The sequence below is a fragment of the Notolabrus celidotus genome, chromosome 6 (assembly GCF_009762535.1).
Source record: "Notolabrus celidotus isolate fNotCel1 chromosome 6, fNotCel1.pri, whole genome shotgun sequence".
NCBI lineage: Eukaryota > Metazoa > Chordata > Actinopteri > Labriformes > Labridae > Notolabrus > Notolabrus celidotus.
In genome coordinates, this window is record NC_048277.1 from 9,994,488 (window position 1) to 10,012,190 (window position 17,703).

Consider the following 17,703-nt stretch of genomic DNA (forward strand, 5'->3'; position numbering starts at 1 on the left):
AGTCCTCCATGATCATCTCACCTGTGTCTTTTCCCTTCTTCTTCTTCTTGTCTTTCTTGTCTTTGGGTTTGGTCAGCTGCAGCAGTCTGCTGGGCAGCTGGGACTCCTTCTCTGCTCCCTGAGCTTTGGAGGAAGACGAGGATGAGGAGGAGAACGGGTTAAAGTTTTTACCCATCCTCTTGGATCCGATGCGGAGGAAAGGTTCTTTGGTCGGGGCAGAGGAGGAGAGCTCCACCTGCAGGAGGACAGGGATTTTAGATGGTTCAGGTTGAAGCAGGTCACATGGTCTCTCAGTGAACCATCTGATTAGGTCTCTTACCTCTTTGGATTCCTCAGCCTCCTTTGAGTCCATTTCCAGAGACCCGGAGCTGTGGAACCTGATGGACTCCTCTGAGGTGGTGGAGGGCGTCCGCTGGTACTTCTTGAGCTGCTCCGACTGTGAACAACAGAGACATCACACACATGAGGACCCAGAGACCAGGACCTGAATACCAGGACCCAGAGACCAGGACCCGAAGACGAGCCCAGCGACAAGGACCATGAGACCAGGACTCAGTGACAAGACCCTAGTGATCAAGACCCCAAGAACAGGATCATGAGACACTTGGGACCCAGAGACCTGGACTCAGTGACCAGGACCAAGAGACCAGGACCAAGAGACCAGGACCCAGTGACCAGGACCCAGAAACCGAGACCCAGAGACTAGTACACAAAGACCAGGACCCAGAGACATGGACACAATGACCAGGACCCAGGGATCAGTATTCAGAGACCAGGACTCATTGATGTTTTCTTTAAAAACACACACAGATGTGATGGAGGATCAAAATGTGATCACATGAAGAAACCTGCAGACCCTGACCCTGAACCCATGACCTGTACATCCTGGTCTTTCAAGACATCGTGACATCACACAGCCAATTTAAACCTGCTCCTAACAACACCAGTAACAGCGCGCAGGTACCACTAAAGAGGTCTGTTCTTTGACTGCTCTACTCTTTGTAATACCTGGACCAATCCAAGGGAAGGAGTGAAAGTGATGTAAGACACAGGGAGCATTAAAACCTTGTTCATTAGTCTTTCACATTCATTCATCACTTTGTGGTCACAGAGGAGAGATCATATCTCAGCGCTCTCTCTCTCTCGGGAGCCTGTGCTGCTATCTAATGTCTGGGTCTATGACTCAGCTGTTCTATCTTTGCATCAATTGATGGACCAACCTGTCAGTACCTCTGGTAGAGCTATACTCAGGGTTGTAGATGAGTCTGACCTGAGTCCTGGTTTTCAATTGAGGACACGGACTTGTTTCATTGTTGTTAGTTTTCTCACATGACACACTGACCTTCGTTCAATTGAGTGCCTGAGGTGTGTTCACCCGTGAGCATGTTCATGTGTCGTCCTAGTTCTTTCCTCATTGTTAATTTGATTTCAGCTTACAGTGAGAGTATAAACGTTGGAAAAAGCCCCAGTCTTATAAAAGCTTCATTAACCCCCCCCCCCACATCCCCTGACTCTGACCTCCTCTCTCCTCATGGCCTCCAGCCTCTCCGTGTCTCTCCTCAGAGCCTCCTTGTCTCTGTCCAGCCTCCTCTGTGCCTCCCTCAGCCTCTCGAGCTCCCTCTGGTAGTCCTCCTTCTTCCTCTGCAGCGTCTCTCTTTCCTCTCCCAGCTCCTGACGCCTCCTGCTGGTCTCCCCCTCATCCACCCTCAGTCTCTCCTCCCGCTCTGCCAGACCCCTCTCCTTCAGATCCCACGCCTTCTCTCTCCTCCTCTTCTCCTCCTGGTGAGCAGCCTGCTGTTTCTGGAGAACAAAGCACAGAGACAGTGAGGAGCGGTGTGAGCACAGAACAGAGGAATCTGATCATCATGATTCATGGTGAGAGAGAGGACCTGCAGGCTGGCCGCCTCCTGTCGCTGCCTCTCCAGACTCCTGTGTTTCTCCTGCTCGATAAGAGAGGAGGGCCGGGAGGAGGAAGAGGAGGAGAGTGAAGAGGACGATGAGTGTCTGGAGGAGTTAGCAGTGAGCCGGTCACTCAGGGCCTGACGCTGGTCCTCGATGAAAGAGTCCTGCTGGACCACTACAGCCTGCAGGAGGAGGAGGACAGGGTTAGGATGACAGGATTACAGGAGGGGAGGGTAAACACGGCCATGTTGTTAGTGTGTGGGTGTGTGTCTGTGTGTGTGTGTGTGTGTGTGTGTGTGTGTGTGTGTGTGTGTGTGTGTGTGTGTGTGTGTGTTACCTGTAGCGACAGCAGCAAGTCATGCAGGTGTGTCACAGTGTGCTGGACCTGCTGGAGAAACACAGCGTCGTGTTACATGCAGTTTTCAGTCAGGGCGGTTTAGATCCAGAAACCAGAACCAGACTACTCTCTTACCTCATTGTTCCTCTTCAGTAGCATCTGCAGGCTGGCAGTGGCTCCCTGAGGAACACACACACACACAAACACACACACACATTATATTAGGCTTTACAGTCAGACTGTAATATAAAGCCAGCAGACAGTGTGTGTTTGGGTTATGAACAGCAGAGATATCAGAGAGTCACCGGGGAGCAGAGAGGAGAACGATCCAACGTTGTTGTGACACCATCTCTATTTTTTACAGAGAAGCTCCTGAACTCACCATCACTGCTTCTTCTTTCTGCACTCCCACATGTTAGCTTAATGCTACTGCTAGCTTTCCTCTGTGCTGCCTGTTCTTCTCAGACGTCATGCTCACATTATCAAATAATGTTCTGCAGAGTCCAAAGTGTGCAGGATGTATAAGCATTAGTGTCCCAGTTTGTTTGACATACATTGTGCTGATTTTATGAATAACGGTCCCATTAAGAGTCAAATATGCAACAAAGCCGGGATGCTTCAGGGCGGAGCAACCTGTGATTGAGGAGTTCCTATCAAAGCATAAAGTGGACCATGAGAGCTCTGTGTCTTCAGCCTTTTATCCTCACATGGTCAGACTTGACTCAATAGAAGAGTTTGATTTCATGGGAGTTAAACCCAGAACACTTAGAGCTCCCCCTGCTGACTGTCTGCAGTATCGGGGAGGGTGATGTGTTGTTCTTTGTTATGTTTGGTTAATGTTTGTTAAACACACTACGTATACACAGTGTGTGCATTAGCATGAGTCAGACTGCCATTAGCTGATCCTGTTTGGTTTTGTGTTTTTCCTTGTGTTTTATGTCTTTGTAGATTTACCTTGTGTTTCCTTCTTGTGTGTATTCTGTGTTATAAGTTAAACTATGTCTTCCTTGTGTGACCCATGTTTGTGTTGTATTCCTGTGTTATGTATTGTATTTCCTGTTTTATTTTGTAGCTCTTTATTCCTGTGTTTCTGGTTTAGTTTCACTCCCTGTCCTTGTGTTTTGCCACCTTTTTGATTGACCTAATTAGTTTCACCTGTGTTGATTACCCTGTCTATTTCTTTTCTGGCCCAATGTCCACACTCACTGACTTTGGGGGGCGTTCCTGCTAATCCGTGAGGGCTTAGAGCTGTCCCACTGTCAAATCTTCAAGTGCGTGAGGGAACTGTCACAGACTTTTTGAGCCCTTTATGCCCTCTTTCCGTTACTGGGCATTTTTGCAGACTTAGCGTCAGGGAATTACCCATAGTTTATAGCATTGTGATGTGAAACAAGGGATTACCAGGGGAAGCCCGCGAGCATGGGAGAGTAAACGAACACAGTAACATGAAATTAAAAAACAGAGATGGTAATACAAGGAGCAGGGAAGGTGCAACCAATGTTGGTGTTACAAAAAAGTTTGCCTGTAAGTATAAATGTAGAAAACAGCCTTAATCTATTTATCTTCAGAAATATGTGTATATGCAGTATAATTTATATATTTATAGTTGTATATTTATATATTTTAAATTGTGTGGTTAAGCAGTCTGTACGGTAAGAGCCTGGATCACATGGCAGTCAGTCAAGAAGTCCCAAAGTGCTGTCCCATTCCCAGTTATACAGTTTTGAGCCCTTACAGCCTCATGCCCTCAATCACTTTCCAGGTGACGTCAATTAAGTCAAGAAGGGCTTGGGGTCCAGGGAGGACATTGAGATTGTGCCGTTTTGTTTCCCCTGTCCTGTGTTGGATCATTGCACGTCTTACTTGTGTTCACAATGTTTTCTTTTGGATTTAGTCTCTGCAACATTTAAGTAAGTTTCCTTACTACCTTTTGTTCTTTTGTGAAAAGAAATCTTTACTCTTCTGCACATAGGTCCTCACAGACACAGACCCTGTTTTACTGCAGGGGACATCAGTGTTCAGGTTAAGGTGAGGTACGTCTGACAGAAACTTTACTTTACTTTAGAGAACTAACCCACAGGAGACACGTCAGCTCAATGAAGACAGTATGTCTCTACCAGCTCTTTACTAGGGATGGGACATGATTTACGAATGCATATAAAAATTGAAGAGTTCATGCAAATATTATCTCATTTTCACCGGTGCCTGGTTGTAATACGGTATACTTAAAGCTGTTTGCTAACCCTATTAAGTAGCTAACAGGAGGAGAATAATGTCAACTGCTTTAAATAGCAAAAGTAGAAGAAAAACATTAGTGACAGTCGCTGTGAGATTCAGAAACGGAGAAAATAGCTGAGACTGAACATGGCCTTGAAATGTAAACATACGGGTCACGCTGCTACGCCACAGAAACACTGGCATGAAGGTCGAGTCAGATACTGTCAGTGCCGCTACTAGAAGCACCTCGTCCCAGTGCTGGTTAACACAACTCCCACACAGCGGACCGTTAACGGGACAGGTGTGTCGAGGAGTGTTTAGTTTGACTGTTTACACCTGCAGGGTAACAAGTGTTGTTAGTCCCTGTTGTTTCAGCTTGACATTTCAGAGAGCTCGATTATGAGTAACCACAAAATGAATGCCAGTGATTATCGAATAGTATTTTGGATTGAAATGTCCATCCCTACTCTTAACTATGTGAGCACAACAGGCTTCATAATGTCCTCTTAGAGTGTCCACAGTTAATGTTGAGTCTTTATTTAAACTAAAGCTGCCGTTCTGTCTCGCCCAGGTCTCACTAAGACACAAGTTTCAGTCTCAGAGGGTCTCCTCCAGAAACAAAGGTTATATAAAATAAACATCAGTGTTGAACTGAGCAGTAGTAACACCAGTCACTACTTCACAGTGTGTAAGTGTTACAGTGAGTGTGTGCAGGACTAACATTATATAAGAATGCACTGTGAGAGGTTCAGGGATCAAACCACCTCTGCTCCTCAGCTACACTCAGTGACACTCACATCCATTTTTAAAGAGAGATCTGCCAACAGAATACACTCATCAATAATGCACACACATACACACACACACCTTCTTCAGCACGCTGTCTGACTCAGTCCTGCGGAGGTCCAGTGATTCATCCCCTTCCTCTTTCTCTCCATCTGAGAACAGAGACAGAAAAAGGAGTGAGGGCAGCGTCTGATTGGCTGCAACACACCTGCGATCAGGGGGAGCGTGTGGAGACACGTCTGTCGGGAGTCATCTTTGTGTGAGATTAACTACGTGTGTGTGTGAGTCTCACTCTTGCTGCTGTTCATCTGATGACTGTCAAAGCCTCCAAACGTCTCGGCTCTCCTGGGCAGACACACCGGTCCCACACTGCCCCCTGTCAGGCCGACTGGAGTACTGCACCCAGCTCCACCCACACCGCTGTGGACCAGAGCGTGCAGCGACTCCACTGCAGAGACGACAAATGCATTACAACTAATGATCTACACTTCATCACTGACACACACACACAATATCACACAGCCTACTCACCTTCCCTCAGAGCGTCCTTTACGATTGGCTCTCCCTTTGTGACATCATCAGCAGTGGCTCTAAACAACATCCGCTCTCTGACAGGTGGGGTCCGGTCGTCAGGTGCGGGGCTACAGTCGCTCAGATCTCTAAAGATGTGGACTTTCTCCACCAGCAGAGAGATGATCTGCTCGTCTTTCTGTCGCAGCAGCTCTGAAGAAGACCCAGATCCAATTATATCCACACCTCATTTATATAATCTAATCCCATCAGTGTCTGCACACTAATCTAATCCAGCTGCATTAATGCATCTGTGCTAATCTAATTTTGTCTAATGAATGTGTGTGCTAATCTAATCTGTGATCCTGGTAATGTGTGTGTGCTCACCTCTGATCTCCTTGGCTCTGCTCTCCTGCTGCCTCCTGTCTTCTTCCGTCTCACTGGGGACGCCCTCGTCTTCGTCTTTCTCCCTGAAGACACACAAACACAGATTTCAAACATCATCCAGCCAGTTCACCTGCGTCTCTGTCAGAGCCCAGTGACATGTTTCAGTCCCTTTCTTATAAACTCAGCTTGATTGTATAACAGACAGGTTTGATTGTACAGTTTTCAATCATCAGTGTCCTTTTGAAATAATATCTTTACTTACTTCATTAAAATAAATGAAGTCAAAAAGCCCTGATAGTTATTTTTAAACGTCACATCTGAGAGTTTACTGAAATGCTCAATCCCTTTTTTTAATTCTTCATCTGAAGGCTTGTTGAGATTATGTTACAGATGAATATCTGTGCAGTGACACAGATCGCAGGGTTTGCAGTGAATCACGTTCTGCTGTAAATAAACAGCGTTTCCGTCTCACCATCCCATTGCAGTAACATAGATGTACTTTAACACATCATAAGAACAGGTATTTCTTTACATTATATACAGTATGTTTTTAAGTAAGGGCTGTCAGTATTAATTAAAGTCTAGAATTAACGCATTACCTTTTTTAACTAAATGCTATTTTGTCCCTTTCGACACACCGTAGATAAGCTACTGCAGTGTCTTCCTGCTTCCTGCTGCATTGACGTAAAATAAGCACTCTGTTTTTGAACATCACATTTCACTTTAAAACTCTCAGACGGCTCAGCTGACAGGTCAACGTAATCTACACTTTGTGTCAAACTGAATTAAAATTCCATGAAGAACTTTAAGTGTGAGCGATCACCTAGAGCTAAGCATACAGGTGCAGACTGATGTCAGCGGGCGACCACATCACAAAGGCTGACAGAGCGATATTTAGGGAGAATGAGAGAATGAGACTCTCTGAAGCGGTCTCCCTCTGAGTCAGGATTTTAAAGCACAATATTTATGTTATTGTATATTATCATATTGTTTATATTATTCAAAAGACCAATCAAGACAAGATAACACTTTGATCTCATCTTAATCCACCATGAGCAGAGCACTTAGCAGCATTTAGAAAGTTACGGCGGCAAGAGAAAGACGTCAAGCAGAGGAATATGATAAAGAAATCAATCGAGACCCCCTATGTCGCTCTGTGTGTATGTGTGTGTGTGTGTGTGTGTCTGTGTGTGTATGTGTGTGTGCTCTCTTACATGCAGTGCATGGCGTCCTGTATGATTGCCCTCCATGTGTTTCTCTCCTCCTTGCTGCTGGCGAGCACCTCCACCATCTCCGGTCTCTCGATGCCTGCTGTGATCAGAAAGAGTCCTGCAAGAGGAAAACGCCTCATCAGGGTTTCATATCGACCAATCACAGGCTGGCTTGTTAAGGTTAGTGTGTGTGCGTTTGAGGATCCACTAATCAGTTTAAACAATCACAGCAAAGACTGACCTCGCTCCTCGTTGGCGACCTCTCTGACGATGAGGTTCTGCAGAGAGATGACTGTGGAGCGCTGATCCTGAAGACACACAGGAACATATACAACTGTTACCATGACAACTTTTCATACTATGGACTGAACTTCTGAAGTGAAAGTGAGTCAAAGTGTTACCGACCAATGAGGCAAACACATATTTCGTGTCTTTTTCCTGCAGGAACACCAGCACGTCTGACAGCAGCATGGCCTGAACCTCTGCAGCAGCAACACATCAGAATAGCATGATCACACATCTAATGTACACACAGTTACACACAGTCTAACTCTAAACAGGATAGAGGTCACGGTGAACCTTTTAGTCTGCCGGCTGAGTTCTTAAGCTGCAGTCCTCCGTCGTGCAGCAGCCTCCTCCCTCTGATCAGATCCTCTTTGGCGAACATCTGGCCGCTCTTCATCCTCATGATGGACTTACTGTCAGTGCGGCTGCAGAGACGAAAATCAAACCCACTCATCAGGGTCTTGAAAGGGTTTCCAATGTGACAGTGATCGACACATGGCACAGTCAGCAACGCACAGTGTGTATTATGTTGTGTGTGTAGAGGTGTGTTTACCTGTAGACCTCCCTCAGTTTCTGCTTCTTCTCCTGCTCATTGACTTTACTATCCACGGCGGCGATGAGCTCCTTCACACAGCGCAGAGCATCACACACACAGCTGTGGTCCTCATCAGACTCTGTCAAACACACACACACATTAGGGTTAATCACACACACACACACACACACACACACACACACACACACACACACACACACACACACACACACACACACACACACACACACACACACACACACACACACACACACATTGTATGATCTAGAGACAGGATAATGTGTGAAGTCTTCCTCTACATGCTCAATGTTGGAGGCTGTGAGAGAAGGATCCTTCTTCTCAGCTGATTTATTCCCTCAGTAATTATTTTCCTCTTGAGTTTATGATCTCGATCTCTAGTTTCAAGTCTGTGGCTGTGTCGGGGCTTCAGGGGCTGCTAGCAGAGCTTCTGCTTCAGCTTCTTTCTCTCACTCGAGGACGTCCAGAGGCTGAAATCATTTGTCTGGTTTGAATTTAGAACCACCAAGATCTAAAAAGTGATGATGCTGTTACCTGAAATGGTTTACCTGACCTTTATATCAACGTGGAGCTGAAGTCTGCTAAACTCCTGGCTGTTGATTTATTTTTTTACAACTGTGGCAGAGTAATAGATGGTCTACATCTATCATCCTTCCTCACGTTCATTCTGTCGCTATTCAATCAATAGTTTGATTGGATCTCAGAGCCTCAAACTCCAAATGTCAGAAGAGAAGTCCTCACAGCGATTATGCAATTTAACTACTTCTGATTCCTTCATGAGACGCTATGCCAGTGTGTGTGAGTGTGTGTGCTCACCCTTGGTGTGCTGCAGGATCCTCTGAATGAGAACAGGATACTTTGTGATCCTCTGAGTGACCAACAGGATGCATTCTGGGATACTGAGCCTCCTCACGATGCTGCTGCTCATCATCCTCTGCACACATACACACACAGGCAGAGTTACACAAACACCTCGAGGAGAGAGTAACACTCAGAGGAATCAAAGCTCAGTCTGAGGACAGTGAAGTGTGTTTGCTGACCTTGATGAAGGCCTGGAAGCGTTTGTCTTTGGCGTGCAGGTCTTTGTACAGGTTGACCGCTTCGTTATGGCGACTGCAGAACTTCCCGTAGACCTTCTTCATGCGTTCAGCGCTGCAGCCTGAAAACTGGACATTAAACAGATCTTTCAGAGGAGAGGAGGACCAACCAGGAGCCTGCTCTGCTCCCCACAGGAGAAACCTTTGAGGGAGAGACTCTGATCCTGCAGCTGAGGGTTTTAAACACTGTGTATTGCTGTGTCCAAACTGAAATGACTGAATCAGGTTCTGATGCTGTCAATAGGAAAATAAACAATCACATGCTTTCTATCAAAGTTGGCTGCAGAAATAAAAAAGACAAAAAATGAAAAGTCTTGTTGACGTCTAAAGTCAACCCTGTCCTAGGATCAGCTGATCCAGCTCACCTGTTGTAAGAGGACGCCCCCGACGCTGCGGATGAGGAAGTTGTTGTTGTTTTGTCCCTCAGATGAAGAGGCTCTCTTCCTCTCCAGCAGCTGGCTGAACAAGAGCGTGTGCATGTCCAGCAGTTCGTCCAACATGGGGAAGATCTGCAGCAGAAGAAAGAACACTCTGACCTTTAACCCCTGACTCTTAAACCAGTGATCTCATCCACCTGCTCCATACTCTCTCCGTCTCTCACCTTGTCCAGGGTGAGCGTGTCAAGCTGCAGCTCCTTCTGAAGACCTTTATAGTAAACCTCACTCATAATCCTCAGCGTCCTCACGTGGTGAAACTCTGTCTGATACAGCTCTGTGGAGAGAGAGAGAGAAAGAGAGAGAGAGAGAGAGAGAGAGGACAGAGAGAGAGAGAGAGAGAGAGAGAGAGAGAGAGAAAGAGAGAGAGAGAGAGAGAGAGATCTTAAAGCTGTGTGTAGATCAACAGGTGCACTACGACCTGGAGAGGAGGTCACACGGGTTTTACCATAGATCACGTCCTGTCTCTTGATCTCGTCTTTCTTCAGAGCCTTTAGGAACTTTTTGTCCACCGTGCCGCTCCAAGAGTCCGCCTCCAGATCCTTAACGTCACACTCAAACTCTCCCATCAGCTGGCTGTCCATCATCTCAGTGCCTACATACACACACATCGACAGAAGAAAAAGTCACATTTTTCTGTTTATTAAAGCACAAACACACATAAACTAATTTCCCTTTATATTGATGTGTTAATGTGTTAATGTCTGTGTGTGTGTGTGTGTGTGTGTGTGTGTGTGTGTGTGTGTGTGTGTGTGTGTGTGTGTGTGTGTGTGTGTGTGTGTGTGTGTACCTTCATCAGTGAGGGACTCAGTGGAAGCGTTGACCTTGCTGCCTTGGTGCAGGGAGTCGGTGGACTGAGACAGGAACTTGAGGCCTTTCAGAGGAACGTCATCTAACCTGCAAACGACCGAACAGAGCACGACATCATTCCTGAGTTCAGCCTTACTCTCACACACACGGGTCAACACATTTAAGTGTCTGTGTCAGATATCAGAAAGTGAACTCCTGAGACAGTTGAGATTGCCCTGCTGATATGAAAGTATTGAAGAAATGAACATGCTTTAAAAAGGACTGTAGCATTACTGCACTTCATTTGGACCTGGTTTATTTTCAGCACAGTGCTGCAGGTATTACTCATGTAGTAATGCATTCACTGCAGGTGAGGCTGTGGTTAATGTCAGCATCTGAATGATCAGTCATGAACCTTCTTTCCATCATGCACTGTGAACGTAAACATACATAGTGTTGGTCGTGAACACGCTAAAATGAACACGTTCATATTTTGGTGACTGAACCGCTCATGAACGGCAACGGAATCTGGAGGCAGTGAACGTCCGCTCTCATTCCAGCAGCATCCGAGAAGAAGAATCGAGAGTTACCAAGAGTTATCAAGTGGTGTTTGCCGAAGCCAAAGTCAGTTTTACGGCACTCGATAGGCATTCGGCATGTCTTATGTGCCAAACAATTCAGATGTAGGAAGCAGTAAATGTGAAGCAGCTGTTGTGAACATTTGAAGGAGTTGTATGAACAAATCAGGACAGATCCCATCGGGCTGGTGTGGTTTTAGGGAGGTGTAGCTTTTTGAGAACGAGGAATGCTTCACTTTTAGTGTTTCTTTCCTCTCAGCTCTAAGGGGATCCTCCCTGTGTGTTGGGGCAATAAAGTCTGATCCTTTAGCCAAATATTCAGCTGATTCATATTCATGTAGTTTAGTAAATGTCAGTGTTAAAGGGCTGGAGACTGAAGTGTAGGAGGCTCTACTGAAAAATAAATAGTTCATTTTTTGGACCATGAACTTGGTTAAAAAAAAAAAACATAAACTATGAACGTGAACTGGTTCATTTTTTGTGTGAACTTGCACAACACTGAACATACAGAGTGAGTCCACCTGTAGAGGGTGCATCCATGTCGGCAGCATACTCCTAATATAAATAAACCATGTGACTATGAGACTAGAAAGCTCCTACAACAATTTTCTAAATAACAATCAAATCTACAAACACAAGCAGCTGCTTCATCTGATGTTGATGTTTGTATAAAAAGGCTGACATTGTACTCGTCAGCGCTCTCTGGTGGACAGTCTTACAATTCCTTACACTTTCATATTACTGATGGAATAGATGTATTCAGTCCCTTCATTAATAAAGTAAGACATAAAGAGTTCGAACACATCCGCTCACAGGTTTCAGACAGCAGGCTGCTCGCTCTAGTCTGACTCAGAGGAGTGTGAAGGTACACGCGTTCAACTGAGCCACTTAAGCACTTTCCTTTCAGTGAAGCACTAAAGATAATTAAAATCCATCAAGGTCACCCTGTAGTCTGCTGAAACATCATAATCACCTGAAAACACACAGTTTCATTCTGTTTACCTGGGATCAGTTTGTCCTGTGAGCTGTAACAGTGGTTACATGTGATCATTGCTCTCTCTGTGTGTGTGTGTGTGTGTGTGTGTGTGTGTGTGTGTGTGTGTGTTTGTGTGTGTTTGTGTGTGTGTGTCTCACCCTGCTATGTTGCTGGTTGAGATGCTCTTGGACAAGTTGCTGTGTGCGTTGAAGATGCTGGGGTGTCTCCGTGGAAACAGCACAGGAAGCTGGTCATCAGGCGTGGTTGCGGTGGACCAGCGTTCCCGTGATGATGAGGATGATGTGGATGATACAGACGATGCTGAAGATGTAGCTACATGTAGAGACAGAGATCACGATTAGCTCTAAGCGTAGCAGAGTGTCTGATGTTTATGATTACATGAATACATTTACTGACTGATGCTGTGGCATCAGTTTGTTTTGATCTTTGGTTCATTATTATTTTATAATAAGTCCAAACTCCTGTCACTCATGATTCCTTGTGAGCCTCTGCAGTCAGATCTATGTGTATTCATTAATGTCTCTGTATTTAAGTTAGGGTCACAGTGTGTGTTTGTGAATATGAGTGACTCCCTGTGTTCTTACATTTACTCCTCATGCTCACAGCTGATCCAGGAGCAGCATCAGGAACCAGACTCTGCATCTGGAGACAAACATCATTACAGGAGGTGAGAATACAGGTGAAGTGACTGTTCACAAACATGAGTGTCTTTAACACAGCTGTGGAATAATAGGTACATAATCCAGGGTGTGTTTATGTGTTTGTATGTTTGTGTATTTGTGTGTGTGTGTGTGTGTGTGTGTGTGTGTGTGTGTGTGTGTGTGTGTGTGTGTGTGTGTGTGTGTGTGTGTGTGTGTGTGTGTGAGAGAGTGTGTGTGCGTGTGTGTATGTATACCTTTGTTCTGCTCTTTGAACAGACTGACAGACTCTCTCTGCAGCACTTATGGACGTACACTCCACAGTCTGCAAACAGGACATAGAAAGAAAACACATGATGAGAATCATGGTAGTAACAACTACGTCCTTTAACATGATAATAATAAATTGAATATAATAACTATAAACTTTGTTTTAATTGCACCTCTTAAACATTAAGTGCATTGGAAAGGACAAGGATAGGAACGCAAATGAGACAGAAAGACAGAGAAGGAACATTAAAATAAGGAGTTCCAATAAAGTTGACAGATTCAAACCTGACTGTGACAGTAAAATAACATACATTAAAAATAACATTACAAAATAAAAGTAACATGAAAAAAAATATTAAAATAAATTAAAAAATATCATCTAAAGTAAGAACATCACAAAAATTAAGAATAAAAAAAGTTAAATTAACATACAAAGTAAAAAAATAAAAATAAATGAAAAGTAACAGATATAAAAAACTGATTAAAAGTAACATAAAATAAAAACATTATAACATATAACATTAAAGAAATAGAGAAAATGTGTGTTCATGTCAAGTGGCGTGAAGTATAAAAGTAAGCTTTATAAATCAACAAAAAGAGATGGGCACAAGTCACTTTTTGTGACTAGTCTGTCATGAATTATTAAATTACAACAAATAAAGTTTTATAGTCATATAATGTTGGTCAACATATGTTAACATAAAATAAAAAGCTTGTCCACAAGTCCCAAATCTTAAATCCTTAAGGGTTGAGTCCAAGTCAAGACTCAAGTCTCAAGTCCTGTTTGTCTGCAACTGAAGAGTGACTTGAGTGTAAGTCTCAGGACCTGAGCTCTGCCAGCGCATAAGACACAACAGAAACATACACACAATGATCTCATCCTTCATTTCCTGCACACACACACACACACACACACACACACACACACAAACACACACACAGGCACACAAACACACAAAGTGATGCAACACAGTGCAACAGCGACAGAAACACAGTGAGCAGCAGTTTCAGTTTTTAACCAAAAAGTACCGAGTCAGTAAAACCACAGTGATGAAGGCTGCCATCATTATTAGCCATCACCCTCATCATCATCTAAGCTAATAACTTTTTAATAATTGTTACTTTATAGGCTCTTGATTGCTTTATATATATATATTTGTGCACTGTCTACCTTGTTACTGTGACACTTGAATTTCCCCGCTGTGGGACGAGTAAAGGACTATCTTATCTTATCTTATCATCATCCCCATTGACATGCTGACTCTTTAAAACGACTACTTCCTGTGAGATATCATACATCGATGCTGTCAAACATATGAATTCATTTAAAGACTGATGGGCTAGGAAGCTCTAACACTGACCACACACACACACACACACGCACACAAAGACTGTACAGACACACACACACTAATGGTTTGTCAATAGATAATAACATTTATCTTTAAAGGGTTAGTCTGAAACAAAGTGATGAACCTTCATGTTGACTCTTCTGATAGTGATTTAAAAAGTTTCAACAGACTGTCAACTGAAACGACTGACAGCAAAGGATAGGAGGAGTGCGGTAATATTAGAAAAGGAGGGGAGGAAGGAATGGGGAGAACAAGGAGAACAGAAGAGAAGTAGAAAGCACACTGTCTGAAAGAGCAGAGGAAGAAAGAAGGTCTCACTGTTGCAGATGAAGGTGTCCTTGATGTCCTTCAGAGGTCTGCTGCAGATCAGACAGACCCAGGAAGAAGACGGGTTGATGGAGACGAAAAGATGGCCATTCAAAGTCTTCTTCTCTTTCTCTTTACTCTCTCGCTCCCTCTCTCCTCTCTTCTCCTTCTCTTTCTCCTGGAAACAGGAACACAAACATACACATCATCAACAGGGTTCATTTACACACAGGCTGCTGCTGAAAAATGATATTGTCTAATATAAAATATACGCTTATTTTAAATTTGATGCCATTTTATAAACAGTCCATACAGAGACAACAAAACAGTTGTAATGCTAAAAAACAACTGGAGGAACATCTCCCACTTATGAGGTTATTGATCAACAGGTTAGTCACATGACTGGGTATAAAGAGGACACTCCAGAGAGGCTGAGTCTCTCAGAAGGAAAGATAAGAAGAGTCCGCTGTGTGAGACTGCGTGACAAAATTATTCAACAGTTTACATAATATCATTAAAAGATTCAGAGAGTTTGGAGACATCTCTGTACAAAGGGGGCAAGGACCAAAAGCAACACTGGCAGTGATCTTCAGGCCCTCAGGAAGCACTGCATTAAAAGCAGACATGACTCTGTAGTGGAAATCCCTGCATGGGCTCAAATCACTTCCAAAAATGATTGTCTGTGAACACAGATCATCAATGCATCCACATCTCTGGACCTGAGCTCATTTAAGATGGACTGAGGGGTGGGGCGCCGTTGGCCTACCAGTCTAGTGCGCGCCCCATATACAGAGGCTGTAGTCCTCTTTGCAGAGGTCGCAGGTTTGATTCCAGCCTCGACCATTTACTGCATGTCCTCCCCCACTCTCTGTTCCCCACATTTACTGTCTGTCTTCAGCTGTCCTGTCCATTACAGGCGAAAAAGCCCAAAAATATAACTTTAAAAAAAAAAAAAAAAAAAAATGGACTAAGGGGAAGTGGAAAACTGTCCTGTGGTCTGATGAATCAAAATCTGACATTCTTTTTGGAAATCATGGACGCTATGTCCTTAGCTCTAAAGAGGAGGGGACCACCCTGGTTGTTATCAGCACACAGTTTATAGCCAGCATCCCTGATGGTATGCGTTAGTGCCCATGGCATGGGTAGCTTACACATCTGTGAAGGCTCCATTAATGCTGAACAATATGTACAGGTTTAGGAGCAACATATGCTGCCATCCAGATGATGCCTTTTACAGGAAGACAATACGTATTTCCGAATATGATGCCAAACCACATTCTGCTCGTACTACCTGAGAAGAAGTGTGTGTGTTTCCTGTAACACAGCACATCTCTTGTTTTTTTAAATGTGTTTTTCAAATAACAGACTGAGCATCAGTAAGTAATGTCATCTGAGTCATATGAGTAAACACTTCTGCACTTTCACCCGTATGACTGAATTCTGTCTATAGCATCTCATTAGTGGGTGTGCAGATCTCTGCCCACTGAACAACAAACACTCTGACTGTTCTCCAACAATCAGCCCACACGCATCTTTAAAGGTGACATATCATGCAAAATGGACTTTTTAATGGTTCTCTACCTGAAATATGTGTCCCTGGCATGTCAACAAACGCCCCGAGAATGAAAAAAATCCATTCTGCCCCTGTTCTGATTTCTACACCTTTCTGTAAATGTGTGTGAAACGAGCCGTTTCAGACTTCCGTGTTTTTGTTACGTAACAACAATATCCGGTCTGTCACGGAGTCAGAGCTCGGAGCTTGTTCAGCCCATAGACTGTATAAAATAATACTGAATCCCCCCTCCGTTTTTCATTACCTGCACACATGTGTGGTAACAAGGAGCTTAGGAGGGAGGCATTCTAGTTGTAGGCTGTCTTAATAAACACAAAGGTCGGTTTTACTCCCCACGTCTGCAGATTTGAAGATCTAGTGGATGATTTTTATTTACCATGGATAAGTGCTAGCGCTAGTTAGCATAGCTACATAGCTACATGTCGTAGCTGTAGCTGTGTACCAAGACACACGTCGACATACTGACAAATAAAACAACAAGAAACACAAAATCTGTGACCAATCCTTCAGAAAAGGTCCCGCTGCCTTTCTGGCAGAGGTCGGTTTTACTCCCCACGTCTGCAGATTTGAAGATCTAGTGGATGATTTTTATTTGTCATGGATAAGTGCTTGCGCTAACTAGCATAGCCACATAGCTACATCTTCATAGCTGTAGCTGTAGCTGTGTAACAAGACACACGTTGACATACTGATAAATAAAACAACAAGAAACACAAAATCTGTGACCAATCCTTCAGAGAGGTCCTGCTGCCTTTCTAGTAGAGGTCGGTTTTACTCCTCACGTCTGCAGATTTGAAGATCTAGTGGATGATTTTTATTTATCATGGATAAGTGCTAGCGCTAGTTAGCATAGCCACATAGCTACATGTTTGTAGCTGTGTACCAAGACACGTCGACATACTGACAAATAAAACAACAAGAAACACAGAATCTATGACCAATCCTTCAGAAAGGTCCTGCTACAGGCGCCTCTCCGTCAGGATCAGATTCTGGATCAGATTCAGAGGGTTGAAGTAACGTGATCTCTGAGCAGCCGTGTATATTCAGCCAACATGTAAACATTAGATCAACGTGCAGGAGAGCCGAGGCACATCCACTTCCTGAGGGGGCGTGGTCAGAGAGAAAACAGAGTGTTCTGAGGAGGACTGAAGAAGAGGGCTTTTCAGGCATGCCAAAATCTGATTTTAAAGTGTTTTTTTGAGCATTAACTTTAAAGACATGTTTTGGGGACCTCTTAGACCAATATATATTGATGAAAAAAGCTAGATAGGTCACCTTTAATGTCGGGCTCAAACCCTTCTAACAGCTGGCTGTAAAAACACACACAAACACACACACACAAACACACACCACACACACACACACACACACACACACACACACGATAATCATCTCCCTACCTCTTCTGATCCAGTATCTTCTCTCCACTTCACAGAGCGACTCAACCTCTTACTGAGCAT

General features: G+C 44.1%; 1 protein-coding gene across 1 annotated transcript in view; it reads right to left on the reverse strand.

Moving 5' to 3' along the window:
• The window catches only part of akap13 (A-kinase anchoring protein 13), a 91,868-nt gene that overhangs the window by 4,187 nt on the left and 69,978 nt on the right, over window positions 1–17,703 (reverse strand). The window contains exons 22-46 of the mRNA XM_034685695.1: window positions 14,683–14,848; window positions 13,000–13,067; window positions 12,689–12,746; window positions 12,242–12,416; window positions 10,531–10,637; window positions 10,189–10,335; window positions 9,908–10,017; window positions 9,672–9,815; window positions 9,250–9,375; window positions 9,026–9,143; window positions 8,189–8,309; window positions 7,930–8,060; window positions 7,756–7,832; window positions 7,592–7,658; window positions 7,354–7,468; window positions 6,140–6,222; window positions 5,774–5,965; window positions 5,535–5,690; window positions 5,324–5,394; window positions 2,375–2,419; window positions 2,240–2,287; window positions 1,890–2,084; window positions 1,519–1,800; window positions 320–436; window positions 22–235 (exon numbers count right to left, since the gene is read on the reverse strand). Of these exons, the coding sequence (XP_034541586.1) occupies window positions 22–235; window positions 320–436; window positions 1,519–1,800; window positions 1,890–2,084; window positions 2,240–2,287; window positions 2,375–2,419; window positions 5,324–5,394; window positions 5,535–5,690; window positions 5,774–5,965; window positions 6,140–6,222; window positions 7,354–7,468; window positions 7,592–7,658; window positions 7,756–7,832; window positions 7,930–8,060; window positions 8,189–8,309; window positions 9,026–9,143; window positions 9,250–9,375; window positions 9,672–9,815; window positions 9,908–10,017; window positions 10,189–10,335; window positions 10,531–10,637; window positions 12,242–12,416; window positions 12,689–12,746; window positions 13,000–13,067; window positions 14,683–14,848 (3,133 nt within the window). The remainder of the gene's footprint in view (window positions 1–21; window positions 236–319; window positions 437–1,518; window positions 1,801–1,889; window positions 2,085–2,239; window positions 2,288–2,374; window positions 2,420–5,323; window positions 5,395–5,534; window positions 5,691–5,773; window positions 5,966–6,139; window positions 6,223–7,353; window positions 7,469–7,591; window positions 7,659–7,755; window positions 7,833–7,929; window positions 8,061–8,188; window positions 8,310–9,025; window positions 9,144–9,249; window positions 9,376–9,671; window positions 9,816–9,907; window positions 10,018–10,188; window positions 10,336–10,530; window positions 10,638–12,241; window positions 12,417–12,688; window positions 12,747–12,999; window positions 13,068–14,682; window positions 14,849–17,703) is intronic.